The 20,334-nt window shown below is 38.3% G+C and overlaps 1 protein-coding gene across 1 annotated transcript in view; it reads left to right on the forward strand.

Moving 5' to 3' along the window:
• The window catches only part of LOC115435660 (neural cell adhesion molecule 2-like), a 410,900-nt gene that overhangs the window by 320,162 nt on the left and 70,404 nt on the right, over nucleotides 1-20,334 (forward strand). Inside the window, 3 exon segments of the mRNA XM_030158227.1 lie at nucleotides 3,539-3,684; nucleotides 17,561-17,711; nucleotides 19,248-19,435. Coding sequence (XP_030014087.1) covers nucleotides 3,539-3,684; nucleotides 17,561-17,711; nucleotides 19,248-19,435 — 485 coding nt within the window.

Genomic DNA, 20,334 nt, shown 5'->3' on the forward strand with positions numbered 1-20,334 from the left:
GACCATGAAAAAACGACAAACTGTATTTTACACCAATTAATTACACGTATTGATAGAATTAGTGGATCGACAAGTATTAAACATTTTAGATCAGTAGATGCTTTTTGGTTGCCAGTGGGTTTTTATGGGTAATCAGTAGATTAAATCCTCATCCCATCAGAATATTTTGAGTGAAGGAGTTTCCATTTTCAAGTTGAAAAAGCATTTTGAACAATTGAAATGTGTTTTTCTGCTTGCATTTTTTTTTTTGTTTGTTTGTTTCAAAATGTACAAGTAATATGTTTATGGAAATGTGGCGTTTGATTATTTGTAGGGAAGTGTACCTCCGATGTTAGTGTCTTCTCGTTTCACTGTGTAGCCTTTTCCATTTTAATGGAGGAAAATAAATGTATGGATTCATTCTGCTGCCACTATAGAATTATGATTGCACAGTAGCTGCAAGCAACAACATCAGATGTCCTCTCATGTCCTTTCTCTCATCCTCTCAGGAAGTGCATTAAATGTTTTTGCTTTTTTTGTTCCCTCACTATCATATATTATTACTTTAAACTTTGTTCCCTCCTCTCTCTATTTACTACCATGGTTTATTTTCTTTCCTTTTCTTCTTCTTTTGTTTAATAGCTATGAATACCCCATGGCTTACTTGTAGTGGATCCAAAAAGTGCTTTCACAGTATAGTACAAAAAACAACCCGAATCAATGTTTTTTTTTAATTTATTTTTATTTTATTTTATTTTATTTAACATTTATTTAACCTTTATTTAGCCAGGAAAAAATGTCCCATTGAGATTAAGAACCTCTTTTTCAAGGGAGTCCTGTCCAAGAGGCAGGTTCAGTTGGACCGCCTCCTATCATTGGGCCAAGGTTCAGCTCTTTGGATCAGCTTCACAAATATAAATGTGCCTTACATGAAACTGTCCATAAGGAAGTCCATAAGAATCAGGCATCTGGATCAAATGGGTTATGAAAGCAACCTCAAGGCATTCCTTCCTCTTGTGTAGATGTTATAACATGTCTTAAACTAAAATACAGACCCAGGGGGAATATCAAAGTCCATCAGCTCAAGTAAAAGAAAGATAGAGAAATTAAAGTAAGTGATCAGTGTTTTATTTACATAATAGTCAGTCAGTGATATTGAGTTGAGTCTCCAGTTTATCTTCTGTTGACTAAGGTATCGTTCAGTCTGCAGTAGGGAGGAGGGGTCTTCTGTGAACTTCAGACCTGAGCCTCTTTAGGAGAAAGGGCTGACACCATCCCATTTCAACAGAATGCATCAGAATCCGCTTTTCCATTGACCCTCAAATTGTGTGAATATTTTTGGGCATAGTGAAATTGGTATATTGTGCAAAACTGCAATGGAAAGACCTTCTTCCGCAGCTAGAGTCACGTGAACAAAAACATTGAATGTTGACGGACATTTCAATAAACGAAGAAGAAGTTTTAAAAGAAACATGGTGTGGTATGTGTGGACACACCAGGAAAGCAAATCATTTTTAATTTAGTACAAAATAGAGGGGTAATATATAATGATAATGAATATATCTGTAAATCAACACCATACTTACATTCATCGTCATGTTTATGGAATGACTTCTTGTGTCATCTTGCAATAATGAATGAACAAATCATCACATTTGTGATTTAATGGAAAAACCGACATTACGTACTTCTGTTTTTTTGACATTTAGTAAATATCGGTAAAGTTCTGCACAAATGATTAATGGAAAAGCGACTACTCTTTAGGGATCAATCCATGTTGTTGTCCAGATGCACATCAATATATTTGTATCAGAAGGGCTTAGACATTCAGAAATCCATTACCATTTCTCTGTTCAGGTGTTCAGTAGGAGGCAGTGTTTGGGACTGATTCTATAATTAATACCTGTGTGTTCATATATAATCTGTAAACAATTAGTTTTACATTGTCATCAACATATGAGCTGTATTTTTCTGATTCAACATCTCATTTTCACCATCACAAATACAGCCTTCTATCTAAAACATTTCCAAATGTAGGTGTTTTGTATTGCATTGTGATTCTGAAAAACTGGTTCATATATTTAGGTCCAGCAGATTAGATTATTGTAATGCTCTTGTTATAGGACTTCCAGCTCATGCTAACTGAAATAAAAAAAAATGAAAATATCTCTCCTGTTCTGAAAACACATCACTGGCTTCCATTACATGACTATATTGACTTCAAAATATTACTTCTGGTCTACAAGGCTCTGAATGAAATAGCTCTTTGATCTGACCTGCTCACTGGCTTTAGTCCTATCAGATCCATCAGATCATCAGACAAACGTCTCAGGATTGTAAGTGGAATCGAACCAAAATCAAGCAAAGGTGCATTGAATCCCTGTGGTACTGTTTTATTGGAAAACCTGTTTCCCATTTAATGATTTCTGTGTTTTATTGTCAGTACTGAATTTACTTCTGTATGACACGTGCTGACCTTAAAAATTGATTGTTTGATCGATCAATACTGTACATATCAAAAGATATGACAAGTTAGAGCTATGAAAGCAAGGATGCTGCAATAAAAACAAGATGTACTTTAGATACAGAGAATAAAAGATGCTTTAGTTCAGAATATCTAGCAGGATGAGGTGTATAGGACTTAAATAAGGTGTCTATCTGCTGAATATGACACCCTCCAGCCACAGTAATAGAAATGTATGTGTGTATTTGCCCTGTGTATGTTTGTGTGACCTCATGTTGTGACAAGCTCACAGAATCCCTTGAGATAGCCTTTCACCGTTCGGTTGAAGCCATATGAAATTGCCAAACTTCACCCCATCCCCACCTCCCAGGTGGTGTTAGAAGCCCACAGTACAGTAGTCACTATTTTCCATTCACTTCCCCTTTCCTTTTGGATTTTCTGCCATGCTACTTTGCAAGCACCCTGTTAAGGGCTTAAGAGCAGTGTGTGGCGGAAAAAAACAGCAATCCATGATTCATGTGACATGCTCTGTGCCCTTGACATGCATGGGGTTTCAGGGCTCGCTTAAAGCATCTTATCAGCAGCCCCCGACGGCACGCTTTTCAGCACTTATCGTGGTGCTCACACAGCGTCAAAAGTGAATCACACGGTAGTGGAGAGGCATCCTTCCACACAAAAATCTATATTTATTTAAGACAAAACAGGATGGAGCATACACAAAAGTACAGGTCCCAGTATGCTTTGTACTGTAAAACTTTAGCAAAGTCAGTTTGTGTGTTGTCATCTAGGACAAGGAATCTGCACAAATAGGCCAGAGGGCATATCCTGCTATACCCAAAGTGGGGAATACGACTGCAGTATATAAATGATCTTGGCCTAGACTGTCAGTACCAAAGTCATGCATCAGCTGTGTGTTTAAACCCCGTGGTATAGCCTTCATCTCCCCTGCCTTATGAGTTAGATCTTTGACAGTTTCACACTTCTCCCTTACACCTATTCTCCCCTACACTACACGATCTGTTCTTTCCCACTTACTTATCTAATTTCTTCTCCTATTCATCTCCCCTCCCTGCCTTGTCCTCTGTGGCCTTCCAGTCCAGCCCCATATCACCCAGCTGAAAAACGTGACAGCAGTGGAGGGCAGCGCTGCCATGATCTCCTGTGTGGCTGAGGGCGAGCCTCTGCCTGACATTTCCTGGAGGAGAGCCAGTGACGGGCAGACCTTCGTGGACGGAGACAAGGTAGAAACTGCCAGAGAGTCCATCTGGCTTTGTGTGTTTGTGCTGCATCCTATAGCATCTGGTGGCAGGAGCTAGTGTTATGAGTGTAAGAGCTGAAGGCTGAACATTACAAACAAACTTGGGCCATTGTAACCTTTTAACATCCAGGTTTTGCATGAAATCCTGAGCCTGAAATAGGGTGAGGGTCATAGCAGAATGCATGTATTAGATTTAATTTGACAGGGCACATCTTCTAGTTTCTGTGTGTAATGTGGCTGAAACACAACCCAAAGTACATCGGTGAAAACAAGATTAAAATGTGACCATAACCCTATAATGAGTTTTGATCTGGTGAAGGTTAACTCTAATTTTTTTGTAATTGTTGGTATCTATATATGTATATATGTAAGCTTTTTTATCCCACTCCCACTGTTTGTTTTTATCTCATGCTGGGGCCTTGATGACCAATTCATGAACCATGAAGCAACCCACTCAATATAAAGTACTACTGATGACCCAAAACCTAATTTTCTCTCCATCATGTGACTGAAAGCTTTGTCAGGTAGATTCAGTAAACAGCAGAGGACTCATGAATTAAATGCCAAATATAGCAGAGAAAGCAAGACAGAGTTTACATGGGATTTAGGGAGTAATAGCATACATGCAGCATGCACAGTTCTGTTTCCCGTTTGCAGGTTGATGATATTTTGTCCAACATATATTTCATTTATTCTGAATGCCATTACAGCAGAAGCAACACCTTGTAGTTTCCAAATATCAGCTCTAAATTGAACTTTGAAAAGCGAATCTGTTTTCAGACTGGTGTCATGGCTGTCACTAATGAAGTTTGGAAAGTTTTTAATACAACAGGGGTGTCCTAGACTAACCTTCACTGCACAGAAAGTTTGTGTTCTGAGGTCTTGAGCTTTTACAGCAGACCCAGCACGACCTGTTTAACATAGTATGATTACATATATTTATGCTTCCACCAAATACCACATTAAATAGGAGCGTATTATTATTCTTATTATGTAACATTATCTGTGTTTCTACTGCAAGGGTGTGGGTCAGAGAGTTGAAAGTCTGGGACTTATTCAGCAGGGCTTCATGCTAGCTCAAAAATGTGATACCTAGAGAATAGAGATTTAATAGAGCTGCACTCTATAATATGTACTCAAGCCAATGTATTAATGTATTAAAATTATATGATCTTTTTTCTTTTCTTTTTTTTTTTTTTTACATACAAAATAACTATTGAATTTAGGCTGTGACAGTGTGAGTTTTAGTTATGCATGGCCAGAAAAACAACTTGGTGAGGGATTAAAACGGGAATGTTACATCGTCAAAGCCCTCACAGTTAGAAGAATAAACACAAAAATATATGTTATGTTGGTTCTGAAGCAAAACATGAATACCTGTCTCGTGTTTGAAGGTCTTTACATACTGAAACATATATCTATCTATCTATCTATCTATCTATCTATCTATCTATCTATCTATCTATCTATCTATCTATCTATCTATCTATCTATCTATCTATCTATCTATCTATCTATCTATATCTATATCTATATCTATATATATATATATCCTTTATGTAACCAGGTAAAACAAAGCTTCATTGAGATTGCATATCTGTTTTTCAAGAGTGACCTGGCCAAGAAAAGCAGAGTAACACACAGTTTCTGACAAGACAAGACATAATCAACATATAATACAAAAACTTACAATCGATAGGTACAAAACAATCATTTGTGCAAGTTTAAAAACAGTTATATTGACCAAGCTCATTGATTTCACGCTCCTTTGAAATAGCTTTAAATTAGATTTAGGTTGTTTTGCAGGGCTTTCCATGCAGAGGGGGCTGCATATTGAAATGCAGTCTTACCCAACTCTGTTCTGGCTCTAGGGTAAGATGGGAAGAGCCCGAGAATACATTTGTAAATGAAAATCAACTGATGAGACCACCTGCGAACATACAAAGAAGGGAATCTAACCATAGCATACAAAGTACAATGGTGAACGCGATTTCCACAGCTAGTCATAAAACTAAAGGCATATATTGAATTATTTTGGGCCTTTGCATCATAAATAAAAATAACATAAATAAAAATAACAACAAATGACTTTATGGGAATTAGACGTCTGGTGACAGTAACAATAATGTATGTGTTAACTGTTTTGCATAAATAGGATCCAAAAATTGTAAAAAACACAGAACTGGACAACACATTGCCAAGCAGCAATATGATGAGAAGCCTATGTAATGTTAATATGTCATGTGAAATACATATAGACTTCCACAGGCACATAAGAACAGAAGTCAGCAGATACATTGGAGATGTGAGGTTGAATGTTCTTTGGAAAGTGTCTTGTTTCTTAATGTACACTGACACTGTAGACCATAATGCTCACTGCCCTAACATATTATGAACCCAACTACCACCAGATATGATCCAAAAGATCCAATCAAATTCTGATTATGACACATTTCCACCTTGCATCAACTTGCATTATTCCTGATCTGGATAACTTATCTGAATACAGGTTACATTCTAATACCATATGTTGTTTTGATCTCTTGAAATTATGTATTTTTTAATTTAAAAAATGACAAATTGTCATATGATAGGACCCCTAAATCAGCCCACCTGAGAGCTTAAACCTTCTACAGACTTTTGGAAAATGTCTGGAAAATGCTATATGGAATCTAAGCCTCCTGAAAACCCAGGGGTTGTAATTAGGGTTGTAATTAACAGGTTACTCAAACAACCTGTCAACAGGAAAATATGTTCAACAAAGCACAAATAAAAAAATGATGTTTTCATCTTCAGTGAAAATTACAAATCATTGAGATTTCTGCTGTGAACAATCACAGTCTTTGTGTGTAGCTATAGTGTGTCTGGTTGAATAATAACAGAATGAGCATTACAGTGTAATTACTTGTACTATGTCCTCATGAACTAAAAAAAACATCATAATCAGTGCCATCTGCTGAACATTTTAGTCAGAATTATTCTTTTCTAGAAGTGCTGCTTAAGGCCTGTTTGAAGCATGCTTTGAATAACATATACATTCACATGTTGTTGATTGATTCTTGTTCCATTTGATATATGGATTTACAGAATATGCAACATGCCAGGGGGTGCTTTTTCTATTAACTGTTACGTATAGACTAGACTCTCCTATGTCATAAGTAATATGAAACCCTCAAAGGCTCTTACAATATCAAAGCTGCATACTAACGTCATGAGCATTCACCTTGATCCATGTTTTCAAGAACAGTCTCACAAATCACAAATTGAATGAGCTGCTGCCACGTTTTCTTGGGAAAGTAATTATTCTGGAACGAGCTGCCATCAACGTCAGAACTATATGCACTTCCATCACTGCTTCCCTGGCAGGGGGCTTGAAGCCGTTAAAAAAAAACAAAGATGGCAGCCACTCTTTTGCTCGGGAAAAAGGTCACCGCAGAGATAAATGAATGTGTGCATTGGCTCGAATCGCTCGGGTTGATAAATCACAGCCGAAAATGAGAGTAAGTGCTTCTCTTCCCACAGCAAATGCAATTATGGAAATGCGTAGCACAAACCAACACACCTAAACATACGCAAAGACAAACACGGCTTGTGCAGCACGAGGCATGATGGATGGCGTTAGTCATTTAGGTTTAAAGCAGGATGTTCCTCTCTCAATTTGCTCTCCAATCTGCATATCCAGTCTGCACACACTCCTCTCTTGTGAGACACATTAAGCTTCAAAGGGCTTAGTTTTACTCACTGCATAATGTTGCTTCAGTTCTCACTTTTCCAACTAACACCTTGACCCTCAGTAAAAGAATAATGAGATGACTTTGCTAGAATTTAATTATGGACTAAGGAAGAAATTTAGTCAGCGTATTGTTTCACTGCTTTTTATTGTTACACGTGTGAGTTCTGTGCAAAACATACAAAGCTGAAAGGCAAATGATACTTTACACTTTAACCTGGATAACTGATGCATTCCATGTGGTTCATTAAACTTGAACAGCTTTTATTTTTGGCAATGGCTCCTGTCACGGTACTGTGGCACTAAATATTGGTTTGTCTGTTGCCACAGAGCCAATCAAATGATCTGAATTCTGCCCTCTGATTCTGCGCTCTTCATGTTGTTGGCCTGCATGCTGAAACTGAAAGTGTGAATAGGCACACAAACCAGTCTCCGGTAACTGGTACCCTAGCCTTTTCCTGTAACCGGATAGGCACATGGCATGTGTGATGCTTATTGCCACAGTGCTGTGGCAGCAGGGTCACAGATTACAGGTTACCAATCTGCACAGGATATAACGAGGGCACTGATTGGCTCTGTGGTAATAGACAAATGAGGAAGTAGTCCCACAATACTGTGGCAATAACCACTTTGTTGAAAGTGTTGCATGCTAATGTAAGTTCTGATCAAAAGATGTTTCTTAGTCAAACTATGAGAAAAGCAGGTGCTCATTACCACTGAGAAGATTAAGGTGTCCTTCAGATAACTGACTGGTCACAAAGACATTCTCTCCTGCATAATTACAAAATGAAAATACAAATTTTCTGTTGCTTACCCAAGGTTTTACAGTGAAAACCTTTTGTTCACTTCTGTTTAGCAACTGTTCAAGACAGCCATTATTAAATACTCCTTTTTTTGAGGTGATACTGTAATAAAGACCTAGTCCAAACCACACTGTATAAAACCTGATAACCAGGAAATAATGTTTAATTTCACCAAGTAATTGCAGCAACTTGCTAAAGGTACCACATACATTTTTGTTGATAACAGTGCATAGAAGGGAGAGACAGAACAAAGTCCTGATCCCTCTGCTGTGTCCCATACACAAAAATATGCATGGCAGTCAATGGAAAGAAACTAATAATTGCTTGGTTCTGTTTGAATTGGCTTATCATTTACACCTATAATGTTTATCAATTCAACAGATAATTGTATAAGCCAAGCAAGTTACGTTTTGTGACAATAGGAAAACTAGAAAAGCACTCGGAGAGCACAGACCTCCACCAAGGCAAATCAGTGGGTCCCCGTGCCCCCCCCCCACCCCCCCACCCCGATCACCAACAAAATTTAATCATTTGTTCCTTGTGCCAGTATCAACATTTCCTGAAATTTTCATCCAAATCTGTCGGTAATTTTTTGAGTTATCCTGCACACAGACAGACAGACAGACAGACAGACAGACAGACAGACAGACAAACCAGCGCTGGCAAAAACATAACCTCCTTGGCGGAGGTAATAACACCTACTTTTGTGTGCAGTAGCTCAGTGGACTGCATCTCTTCTTGCACATGATACACTTCGCTAACACCAAAACAACTGTTATGCTGTCGACATGAAAAAGTATTTAAAAATATGTAAATTACTACAAGTCTGGTCATGTTGAATCTGTGGAGTGACACATCATAGAGAGTGATGTCGACAAGTCTGATACTTAAACAGTTATACCAGAAACTGCAATTTTCTTGACTTGTAAAATTATCTTATTAAATCCCATGATCGTATTAATTTGGCAACGAGCATATGTGTAAATAACAGCAAAATTCAAACAGGATTTTATAAAGTTACTTTTCTCTCGCCATTGGAATACAATATTTTTTCCACTTTGATAAATGTAATATGAATTTCAGACAAACGGCAGGCTAGCTAATAGATAATATAATGCAAAATCAAACAATGATAGTGTTAGCTAATGTAGCTGTCTCATGCTAACAGGAAGGGTGTTCTTATTAAGTAAGAGGAAAAAAAATGTTATTCGGTAAATCAGATGAGCAAGCTGTTATTTGCCTCAAACTGGTATTAAGCCCTAAAACAATCTCAACAGGGGAATCATTTAGAAACCAGTACACTTAGATGCAGTGAGACTGTAATGATTATTGTATTTCTAGAGAGAAGTTGACATTTGAGGAGTCAGTTGGGGCTGGGAGTGGAGTCAGATACATGTAGTCAGTGTCTAGTGTCTCTCAGCGGTACACCAGTTAGATACTTCTGCAATGATTTTCCAAACTCCACAAACTGTCAGAATACACATTACTTTAAAAAACCGAGTGGAAGTGCTGCCTATCTGACATGTCTGACAGCTGACATTTACATGTGTAATTTTTAATATCTGAACATTCACCCAGTATTTTAGACAAAAATAACTCAGCAGGAACCATTTTTAGAACTCCATTCAAAGACTGAATTTATGATTTGACTTTGTATGTTCATTGTATGGGCACAGATGCTCTCCTTTTGAAGCCCTGTGGATTAGATAGGCTGATTCCATATGTTTGCTTTCTGTCTGCCTGTGCTTATACTTCCATAACCTGCTTCCTCTTTCATCTTCTCCAGTTCCCATATTCCCTCAACTTCCACATTTCTTTGCCTTTCATCTCTGTGTTCTCATGTCCCTTATTGCCCACATGTGTACAGTATATATGTATATAAGCACACAGCAGCAAGAACACACATGTGCCTGTAAGTGTGTGTGTTTGTCCATGAGTGTGCATGCAGATCGCTGTTGTGTTCACGTCTGGCCGCTTGCCTTGTCGTTCAGCTGAGCTGCATATCAAACAGGCTGTGCTTTAGGGGCTGAGTTCGTCTCTAGACACAGACTCTGTCAGTTGGCAGAAAGAGGCGGGGGAGGCGGGGGTTAGCAAGTAATTTCCTGACTCAGAAGCTCTCTCCTGGAAGATTTCCTCCTCTTCTGTTCCTTCTCTCTCATCCTCCCATCCCCAGCATTCCTATTCAACACACACTCTCCCAATCCCATTGACCTCGGCTGGCGAGGCAAAAAAAAAAAAGAAAGAAAAAAGAAAAGAAAGAAAAGCAATGTGCGCAGTGGTGCCACAAAGAGACCAAAACCGAGCCTTTAAAAGCCGCTTCACCTCATTAGTTGATAGTATTGCAATGATAAGTGCAAAGATAAGCCATTCTAAACAGGATAATGTTCAGGCAGTGTATGGGTGACAACATAAGGAGAGTGTGATTCAGAAGAGGGGGCTTCACGCCTGAGGCTTATGAGGCTTAGACACATAATGAGCATTAGCGGAGGCAGGGAGGTGGCAGGAGGGCATTAGAAAGGCCTGGATGCTTCGATTTACACAGGAAATCTATGGAGGGGATGTACGCAGTGTTTACATGCATGCCTTTAAACATGCAAATATGTCTAAGTGAACTGGAAACACAAACATATATGGAAATGTTTGATATAGAGCCATCATGCACAAAGTCCTTACGAGGTGAGAACGTAAAAGGACGGTAACTACTTTATCCATATTGGCACCCATTTTTAGTGGGGCTAATTGTTTCATTGGAATATGTGGCTTTTGTGGATATAATAGTTCTGTGTTGTCATAAGGTTGGAGGTAACAAAGTAAAAATACTTTTTTTAAATATTTATTTTGCATAAGTAAATTTGTTGATGTTGCATAATTATGTTCCTTCCAAACTTCAAGACCAGATTCAACTTAAATGCAAGAATAACACAGAGAAGACTTCTCCTCAAGGTATCCATTGGTGAACATCATACACAACAAAAACAGAAACAGAGGCTGTTGCATGACAAACGATTTAGATGAAAACAACATACAGATGTAACAAGAGGAAAAAAAAGATGTGAAAGGTAGCCTGGATCACAGACAAAGGCATCAAAATGTTTCAAGTTCTGCAACTGACACTGAACACTGACTTGCACTCTGGAGCAAAATCTTCACATTGTATGAGTATGACTTGAGGTTCAGTTCACTTGGCACTCAAAGGATTACTGTTTATTTTATATGTTGAATACATTTTTTTAACACCAGTATCTGCTCTTTACTGAGGTGTGCATACCTCTGAATATGAGCATGTCTTACAAAGGTTAAAAGTCATTAATTTAAAAACTCATTTTCTTAGTTGTTAAGTTTTAGGCATAGTTTAACCAAGACTTTAGTGTTACTTTAAAGATCTTGTTGAGTTGAAAATGCTATTACTATTCTTCAAACTTAGATATGGAACTGCAATTTTAATGCCATTTACGTACTACTGCTTTTAAGTTCTAGATAGTGTTTTAGCATTTCCAATGTCAGGCATCCTATTTATATATTTATCATGGTCTTTATATTTTTTATTTCTTCATGAATAAGCTCAAATGAATGTAATTTAAGCTTCTCCAGTACACTGATGAAGAAGAGTAAATGAGAGGCATAGATCTGCACATTTAGGTCAGAAATAGATTTTAACTCAAATGTAAGTGTGCAAGTTTCACATAGGTTTTCCATCTAAAATGACTCAGCATGCAAACATTTTGTCAGAAGTGCATCAGTAAACATTTACTTTATTGATTAAAACTGATGTTCATTGATGTACTTATCAATGAACATTGTTTTTATTCGGTTTGGGCTGGGGCGTCGCTACCAATTGTGGACCTCATGGAAGGAAGGTAAACATTGTGGGCCCCTCAGAAAACAAATTATCTATAAATCTGTCATAAAGGGGTGGGGTGGGGTTGTGAACATACTGTAACAACTGGAAGTATAGGGGTGTATTTCATCAGTGCCGTAACAACCACAGCAGGCGTGAAAACAAAAGTAAAACTTAACTTTGAACGTCCGACCCCCGGCTTCCACAGAATTTTCACAACTCCTAACCTATATCTACTGGCCCCCCTGCAAATGCTGGGCCCCATGAATTTGTCATGTTTACCTCCCCTTTACAGTGCCCCAGGGTTTGGGGATAAAAACTAGGCAGTCTCAGTCCAAGTGTGGTCACATATCACAGTCTAATATGAGCTTCATGTCTTTTATCATTTTCTAAGATCACATTAACAATGTGATTGGAATCTTAGAATTGATTACCCAGAACTCTCTCAGAACTACTAGAAATGGCACAAAAAAAGAAAATGTCCTCACTCTTCACAACTACAGAAAGCTTCAAAAGCATTGTGGGATATCCCCCTGCAGAAAAGGCTTACTGAGAGCTAATTCTGGCTCTAAGCCTGTTCTGTTTTGTTGTTTGAGTGCCAGTTATTAGGAACAAACTCACAACACTAATTTGAATACAGTTCTACATTAACTTCAAGACCTTGAGCTAAATACACTTGTCTTTTTTTTTTTTTTTACTCTATGTAAAGCTGTTACTGTGAGTTGACTTAATTGACTAATTAGAAGACAGCAATGTGGGAACGCAGCATCTTGAACAGAAACATGCTTTAGTCATTCAAACCTCTTGTATAAGTAGACTTCAGTTTTCTGATAATTTGATGAACCAGGTTCATAAAACAAGTCAATGTCAGCAATTCATCATAATAAGGCTCCTTTTTGCTGCACAGAGCGATTTTTCTACAAGAGCCTTAGATTACACAAGCCGCTGCATCTCACTGGTACTTTGCAGTAGAAGTGTAGTCATTATATGTTATTTGACAGCCTTGTCCTTTTGGTCATGATGCTTCAAGAGCCTATGAGAGATTGCAAATACCACGTACAGTACACAGTATGTGCCGTTTCGTGGTAATTTCACTGAAAATAGCTCATGGCACCTTCAGATTCTATGAATACTAAGAACTCTACTAAAATAGTGTTGTCTATTTATGATGGTGAATGGGCTGCAGAAACAGAATGTTAATCCAGCATCTTCATAGCAAATGCATATGAAACAAAAAGAACAGCACCTCAAAAATAGCCCATATCCTTAATAACCAATGTGTCTTGAATAAGCTAGGTTTCTGTGATAATAATACGAGAATAATGATCTTTATTTGTAGAGCACTTCTCAAACAAAATACAGAGAAATTAATAAAATACAAAATGGATCAAAGGTAAAAAAAAAAAAATCTAACAAGGTAAACAAGCAGCTCAGGTACAATTAGGATTTACAATAAAAGAACACTTTGAGAAGAGACTTAAAGCTGTGTATGACTTTCATCACCAACCTTTCATCACATCTGTAAAACCTGAGTGACCGAAACCTAAATGAAACCGTCACTTGGGTTTTTTTCAGAATTCTATGCAGCTGCAGTGTGGCCACAGCAGCAACAACTACGGAAACAGCTTCAATAGCTTCATGCTACTGCGGCTGCGTGGAATTCTGAAAAAAACCCGAGTGACAGTTTCGTTTAGGTTTCCGTTGAGTATGTAAACAAATGGACTGTTTGTGGTGGCGTACACTTATAAGTTCTTCGCCGTGAGGGTAGTGATTCAGGTGCATAATCATGGAAAGACAAATGGATTTGTGATACTTAAGCTATCACTCAGGTTTTACAGATTTGATGAAAAATTGGTGACGAAACTCATACACAGCTTTAAGAGTAGACACTGACTCAGACAACCTGATTTCCTCTGGTAAAGGCTCTGTCCCCTTAAGTTTTCATCCTGGACACTGGTACAGATAGAAGACCACTGTCCCAGGATGCAGATAGGTGCATAGGTTGATACAGAGTTAAAAGATTTTAAATATAATCTGTAACCAGGCCATGAGGAGCTTTGGAAGTAATCAGTAAAGTCTTAAAATCAATTCTAAACCAAATGATGAGCCAGTGTAAAGCAACTAAAATAGTTGTAGTGTGTTCATAATTCTTTGTTGTGGTTAAAAGTCATGCAGATGACTTCTGTACACTTAAGACAAGTGAAAAGACTGTTGCAATTATCAAGGCATAAAGAGATAAAAGAATGTATAGTTATTTCTGCATCTAAAAGTTAATATAGGTCTTGAATATATTTCAAAGATGATAAAAAAAAAAACATACAAGAATAAATGTCTTGGAAAGAAGAAATACTGCAAAAATGTAATGTAAGAAAAACATTACATGGGTTCAGTTGTAAAATAAGAAAAACAGTCTTGTTCCTCCACTGGTTAAGTCTAACTCAACATTAAGTGGAATGTCTCATGAAGAAAAAAAGTTAGGTATGTTTTCTTAAAATTGATGTTTTGTAATGAAAAAGATGCTTGACCAAAGTGATTACCTCATTCATTTCCTACAAATGTGGCCTTAAGAGAAGAAATATACCACAGGAAACAGATGCTTATGGGGTGAAAAGGAGAATTTCAAGATAAAATGAATGACATGGTTTCAAATTGTTTTACCAACCCAGCATATCTGACCTTCAGATCTTGTCGCAATCAGTAAAAAAGAAAGAAAGCCGCGCTGCAGTCTCACAACTCTCAAATGCATCAACTCAGAGTCCATTGGCAGTAGTGCTGAAAAGTGGTTTCTGGGGGTGACAGAGGTTATCTGCCGGGTAACAGTCTGGAGGCTACAGCCATATCATGTCGGCAACAAGGATGCTCCTAGGCTGTTTTTTCTCATTACGAGTGAATGTCGATTACAGGAATGATAGCCTCGTCTGCTGTAATTGACCCGTAGCTTCAAATTGATACCATCTGTCTTCATACAGATGTAATGACCTTGTAATAAATCGACAGTTTATTGCATTAACCCTGACTCCATGTGAGGACTGACAGTCGTCTGTGAGGGGGGTCAGGATGGATGAAGGGGCTGTCATTCAGTCGTACAAAGTTAGGCCAAGCAACTTTCTCTAAATTACTTTGCGACAGGGCTGTCCTTATCCTTTCTGAGGCTCTGGGTGATATTTTGCTTATGGACACCCCCTCACATTTTAACCACCCCATTAATCCTCACACTTTACACAGCTGCAAGCAAAGGATGTAGCTTCAAGACAGAAGCAGTTAAATGTAGTATAACAAATTCATTTTCAGTATTAGTGTTAATAAGATTGTTTATTGATCCAGTCCTTCTTTAGCACACTGAATTTGAAAGGAAAAACCTATACGTAGTAGTACCATGCTGAAATGATGAAAAAGCTCCCATCCATAAGGCATGAGAGCTCTTTGAATAGTTTGATGGTTATGGAATAGTGTGAATCCTGTCTTGATTTATATCAGTAAATACTGTAAATAATACTCTCTTTTAGCACTATTGTGGCTTGCTGTGTGACTTTATGATTTGTAAGTTGTTTCTTCGTGTTGTTTGTTGTGGGTTTTTTTGTTTTCTGTTTTGTCTGAGTGCTATGCTGCCTCTTGGTCAGGACATCATTGTAAATGAGAACTGGTTCTCAATTGAACCTACCTGGTACAGTAAAGGTTAAATAAAAAATGCAAACGTTAGCATGCTAGCACCGTATGCTAGCAGACTTTGTTATGCTAATTAGGCTATTTTGGAATACATGATTTACAAGATACTTCATGTTACAGTGAATTTAAATAACTGTACATTACATTATATGAGTTTTTACTTTATTTATTGCAGTTATGACACAGTTGTTTGGCAATTTAGGCAGTAAACATTGTTAGACATTTTAAGTAGCCTACATTTCTAATTGTTTTTTTTTAATTATTTTTGTCTGTTACAGCTTTACAATTACAAAAAGAGATTAATAAATAGACATTAAAAAACACTAACAACATTTGTCTAGTTGGATAGAGCAGTTACATGTCTAGTGATGACAGAACAGTTTTGGTTTTAAACTTACGAACAGCCTATTGCAGTTTAGTTGTTTTCAATAAATTGCTCACTCATTTATTTTTGTCTCACTCCCATGTCTTTTTGAATTTTTAAACTCTCCTTAGAACCTTTTTAAGATCCAACAGTGCAAAATGTAAATTCATGCAATTTTTCAACTGGTCTTAAAATATTGATCATGTGTATATGTTAGATAGCTGACTCAACCTCCATCATCAAAACCACCAAATAAGGAATATCTTGCAGAAGACTGGTGTTCATCGTTTCAGTTTCAGCTCTGAGGAACATTGAAGATGTTTTAGCACAGGTGGCAACTTCTGAGACTTTTACACTTATTGTCCAGACTATTCCTGCACTTAATGGTGTGTACCACTGATTCCGTTACATTTCATAAAGCCCATGGTTGTGTTGTAGTCAGGATGTACAAAAACAGACACAGATACGCAGCAGTTCTGGAGCTGAACTGTTAGATTGGGTCAAAGGTGAAATACGGCAGCTCTACCACAAATATTCCTGCTCCTGGTAGGGCTGAAGTTTTCTCCCACTGGATTTTTCAAGAGGTAGTATTGGGACCTGATTGATCAGTGTAACTCTGTGCTCTGCCAAACTGGCACAAGCATCTCTTTATTGATCAGCTCTAATATAATTCATGAACTCTTGCTCAGGGTCAGGGTTAAGGTCAAAATACAATAACACGGCTGAGCTGGTGGATGTTAAAAGGTTAAATGTAAATTTGAATCACAAATGATCTGAGGTTAAATTAGCCCTTGCTTGTAGCGCACAGTGTTTATGTTGTTTTTTCTTTTAATTTGTCACCCTTGTGTAAATGACAATTCCATACCTTCAAATTTTCTGTGTTGATTTGTTGATCAAATGTTGATGATTTTGTGGAGATTTCCAAATTAATGTTTCTCTGTCTATATTTATAGTTTTATTTTACCCTGTATTTTTCTGTGAAAAAAAAATTTTCTTTCCTATATTTAATTAACTGATTGTGTAGATGTTCACAGAAACTCAGATTAAATGGTTATTAATCAGAACAGAGAAAACTGAAGCTACTTTTTGCAAAAAAAATACACTTAGCTAAATGTCTGCTACTGTTGTCATGAGTTGCAGAAGATGATGATGTTTCCATATTCATGACAGATCCTCTGAATGCCTAAAGTGGTCACATCTAATGATGATAGAAAAGCTGAGAAACTGTATTTTACCTGAATTATTCACATGTATTAATAGGATTAATGGTTCAACAGTTATTAAACATTTTAGATCAGTAGATACTTTTGGTCACTTTTGGGCTGTTGAGGTCATTAGGGTTAGGAATGGTAGTCTTTATTTCAGCCAATAGAATCTGACCATGAAAACACTTCATAGCCTTGTAGTTCACAGAGACTGAACTGATGCTGGAACATAAATGTGGATGTGTATTTTCAGAGCCCAGACGGGCGTTTTGAAGTCCGTGGTCGGCACGGCAAGTCAGTACTGACCATCAGCGGTGTGAGGCTGGCTGACCTGGGACGCTTCGACTGTGAGGCCCTCAGCAGGATCGGAGGCCATCAGAAGAGCATGTTTCTAGACATTGAGTGTGAGTATACTTCTGACCTGAGAACTGGTACTTTTAGAGACCTCCACACTGTGCATTAGATCTATTAGCACCTGAATATTAAAAAAAAAAAAATCCTATACACACCTTTAAGCAGCCAAATCAGCATTTCCTTGCAGAGTTCAAAAGTTCACTAGAGCTTTGTCCTAATATTCTTCTTCACAAAGTGGCTGTTTTTCTTTCTGAGGAGCATTATATTAATATGAACAACCCCAGTGCCTGCTCCACCACACACATAGCCTCCAGAAGGGTTAATTAGTGAGAGGATATCATGCATCGCCTTTTGTTTTCCCCCGCTGACAGCTCCCCTACTTCCCGATGAGAGCACCCATTCCTCAGTGCTGGTTGTTTGGGGTTATTTGGGGCGGGCTATCCCCTGCCTAATGAGCTCTGAAGCAAAGATCTCCATTTTGGCCTCGGAATGATTATGTTCATTATGAGAGCAGTTCTGTTGCCTGAACAAGACCAATGGAAAATACTTATTTAGTAGCTGCGTTGCCACCTTGAGGCATACAGAAACAACAAAGAGAGAGGGCAGAGGAATATTATTGAAAGAGACAGGAAGCAAAAACTGAATATGTTGTATCTCTTTTGTCATGTGGAAAGCAATTTTCTCCTCTCCTGGCTGAGGTGACTTATGGGTTCATGAAATCCCTTCAAACCTGTTTTGCATAGTTCTTGACAAGCTGACATTTAAAAAAAGAAAGTTTTCCTTCCAAAAGAAATAGGAAAAAAGGATGCACACACCCACTCTCCAACCATACACTCATTATAGTGTAAAGCTGTTTTGCTGGAGCCACAGCTGACGATTTGCCCTGCCACCAACTTGAGTCCCACTTTGCAGAAAACCCTGTGTATCTGAGTGCGGCAGGGCTGAGCCGGTCGTTGCCACCGAACTAATGAACTCATTTACTAAGTCACTGCAGGCTGCGGGGGGATAACACGTCCTCGGCTGTGACAGAGAGCCAGGCATCAATCTCTTTAATGGAATCCTGCAAGCGAGCATAAAACAACCATAATGCCTCTCCGACTGAGCTGGGCTGACTGGGCCCAAAGAAATCCGCACGACAGCCCTTCGCTGCAATCGTCCATTACTACCCTTCCTATTTGCTGGGGCAAATGAGCTTCTGTTGGCATCCTTTATTTTTATTCTTGGGGTGATGATCGTATTGGATCACCCCCACCACTACCATCACCATCTCTCCGACTCACCCCCCCCCAGCCCGAGGTGGCATTAGTTTTTCTTTTCAACATTGCAGAGCGAGTTTGGGGAGCATTAATGAAATGCGTCTTCTTTTGCCTTTGAGGAATTTGTGGGTTAAGCTTCTGCAAGTCATTTTTCTGTCTTTGATCATCCAGCACAGCTCCACCTTTGATTTGAGTCTTTAATTGGCTGCCACAAATTCCATGCACACCAGCTATTACTCTTTAAGAATTTAGGTCTTGTTTTAGCACAAAAAAGACATCTTTGCAATTTCAGCAAGTACAAGAGGTAATATGTTTATATATTTTGGATAGATATACCAAAGTTCCTGACCAACCACACCATCTATTATTCATGGGAGGGGAATCCTGTGAACATCAGCTGCGATGTCATGTCCAACCCTCCTGCTACCATGCTGTGGAGGAGAGAGCGTTTCACCATCTCTGCAGAGGGAACGGCCAACACACGGGTTCACAGTGCAGAGGGCAAGTCTGTCCTGGAGGTGGGTTCATGTCATTTCAGTCTGCTTATTGCACTTCACAGTCAACCTTTTATTTTGCCAGCGGAGCATAAAAGCATCTTCAGTTTCATTTAAAGCTGTGGAGCTTTGACTCTAAACGGTAAAATATCAAAGTTGAACATCTCATTAAGCATCTACAAGAACCTGAGTGAAAATGAGCATTTGTAGCTGTTAGAAAACCTCCAGAGAACAGCTTATTATGCTGTTTAGGCCAGTTCTCAAGACTGTGTAGGTGTAGCAGATTTGATTTACAACAGCAGGCTGCAGGAGGAGGAGGAGCTAAAAGTCATCTGTCGGCTTGGACAGTTTACTGTTCACAGATATCAGGGTTTTTTGGGTTTTTTTTATCATGTCCATAGGGCATTAGCTGTAGATATATTTTATTCATTACTGTAAAGCTGTGTTTCTAACCTGAATGTGTGGAAATGCCATTAAAAATCCCTCATATCCTAGAATTTTGAAGCAGTTCCCATCACTCTGTCAGACATAGTTATTTCTAATATAATATTATTCCAAAACACTCTGTAGCCCAGTGCCTGAACACAAAGTCAACTCTGTCCATCTGTCCCATAACTAAAGGTTTAGGGTGTCTCCACTATAATAATGGAGTTAATACAAAGTTATTTCATTTAGAACTTTTCAAAGACTTTTTTACCTTTTCTGCCTGTTCCTTCGTCAGAAACACAACATTTATTTGTTCTGGGAATAACCCTGACACCACCAATCACACTCATTATATCTAAATCTGTAGAAATAATTGAAAAGTAAAGCCTTTCTGCACCGTGTCATGTTTCTGTCAAAACACTCAGCCAATCAGATGTTCGATCTGGAGACAGCCAAGTGTTTCCCATCATGCACTGAGCTCTTGCAACCGAAGGATT

This window comes from Sphaeramia orbicularis, chromosome 2 (assembly GCF_902148855.1).
Source record: "Sphaeramia orbicularis chromosome 2, fSphaOr1.1, whole genome shotgun sequence".
In the NCBI taxonomy this organism is placed as follows: Eukaryota; Metazoa; Chordata; class Actinopteri; order Kurtiformes; family Apogonidae; genus Sphaeramia; species Sphaeramia orbicularis.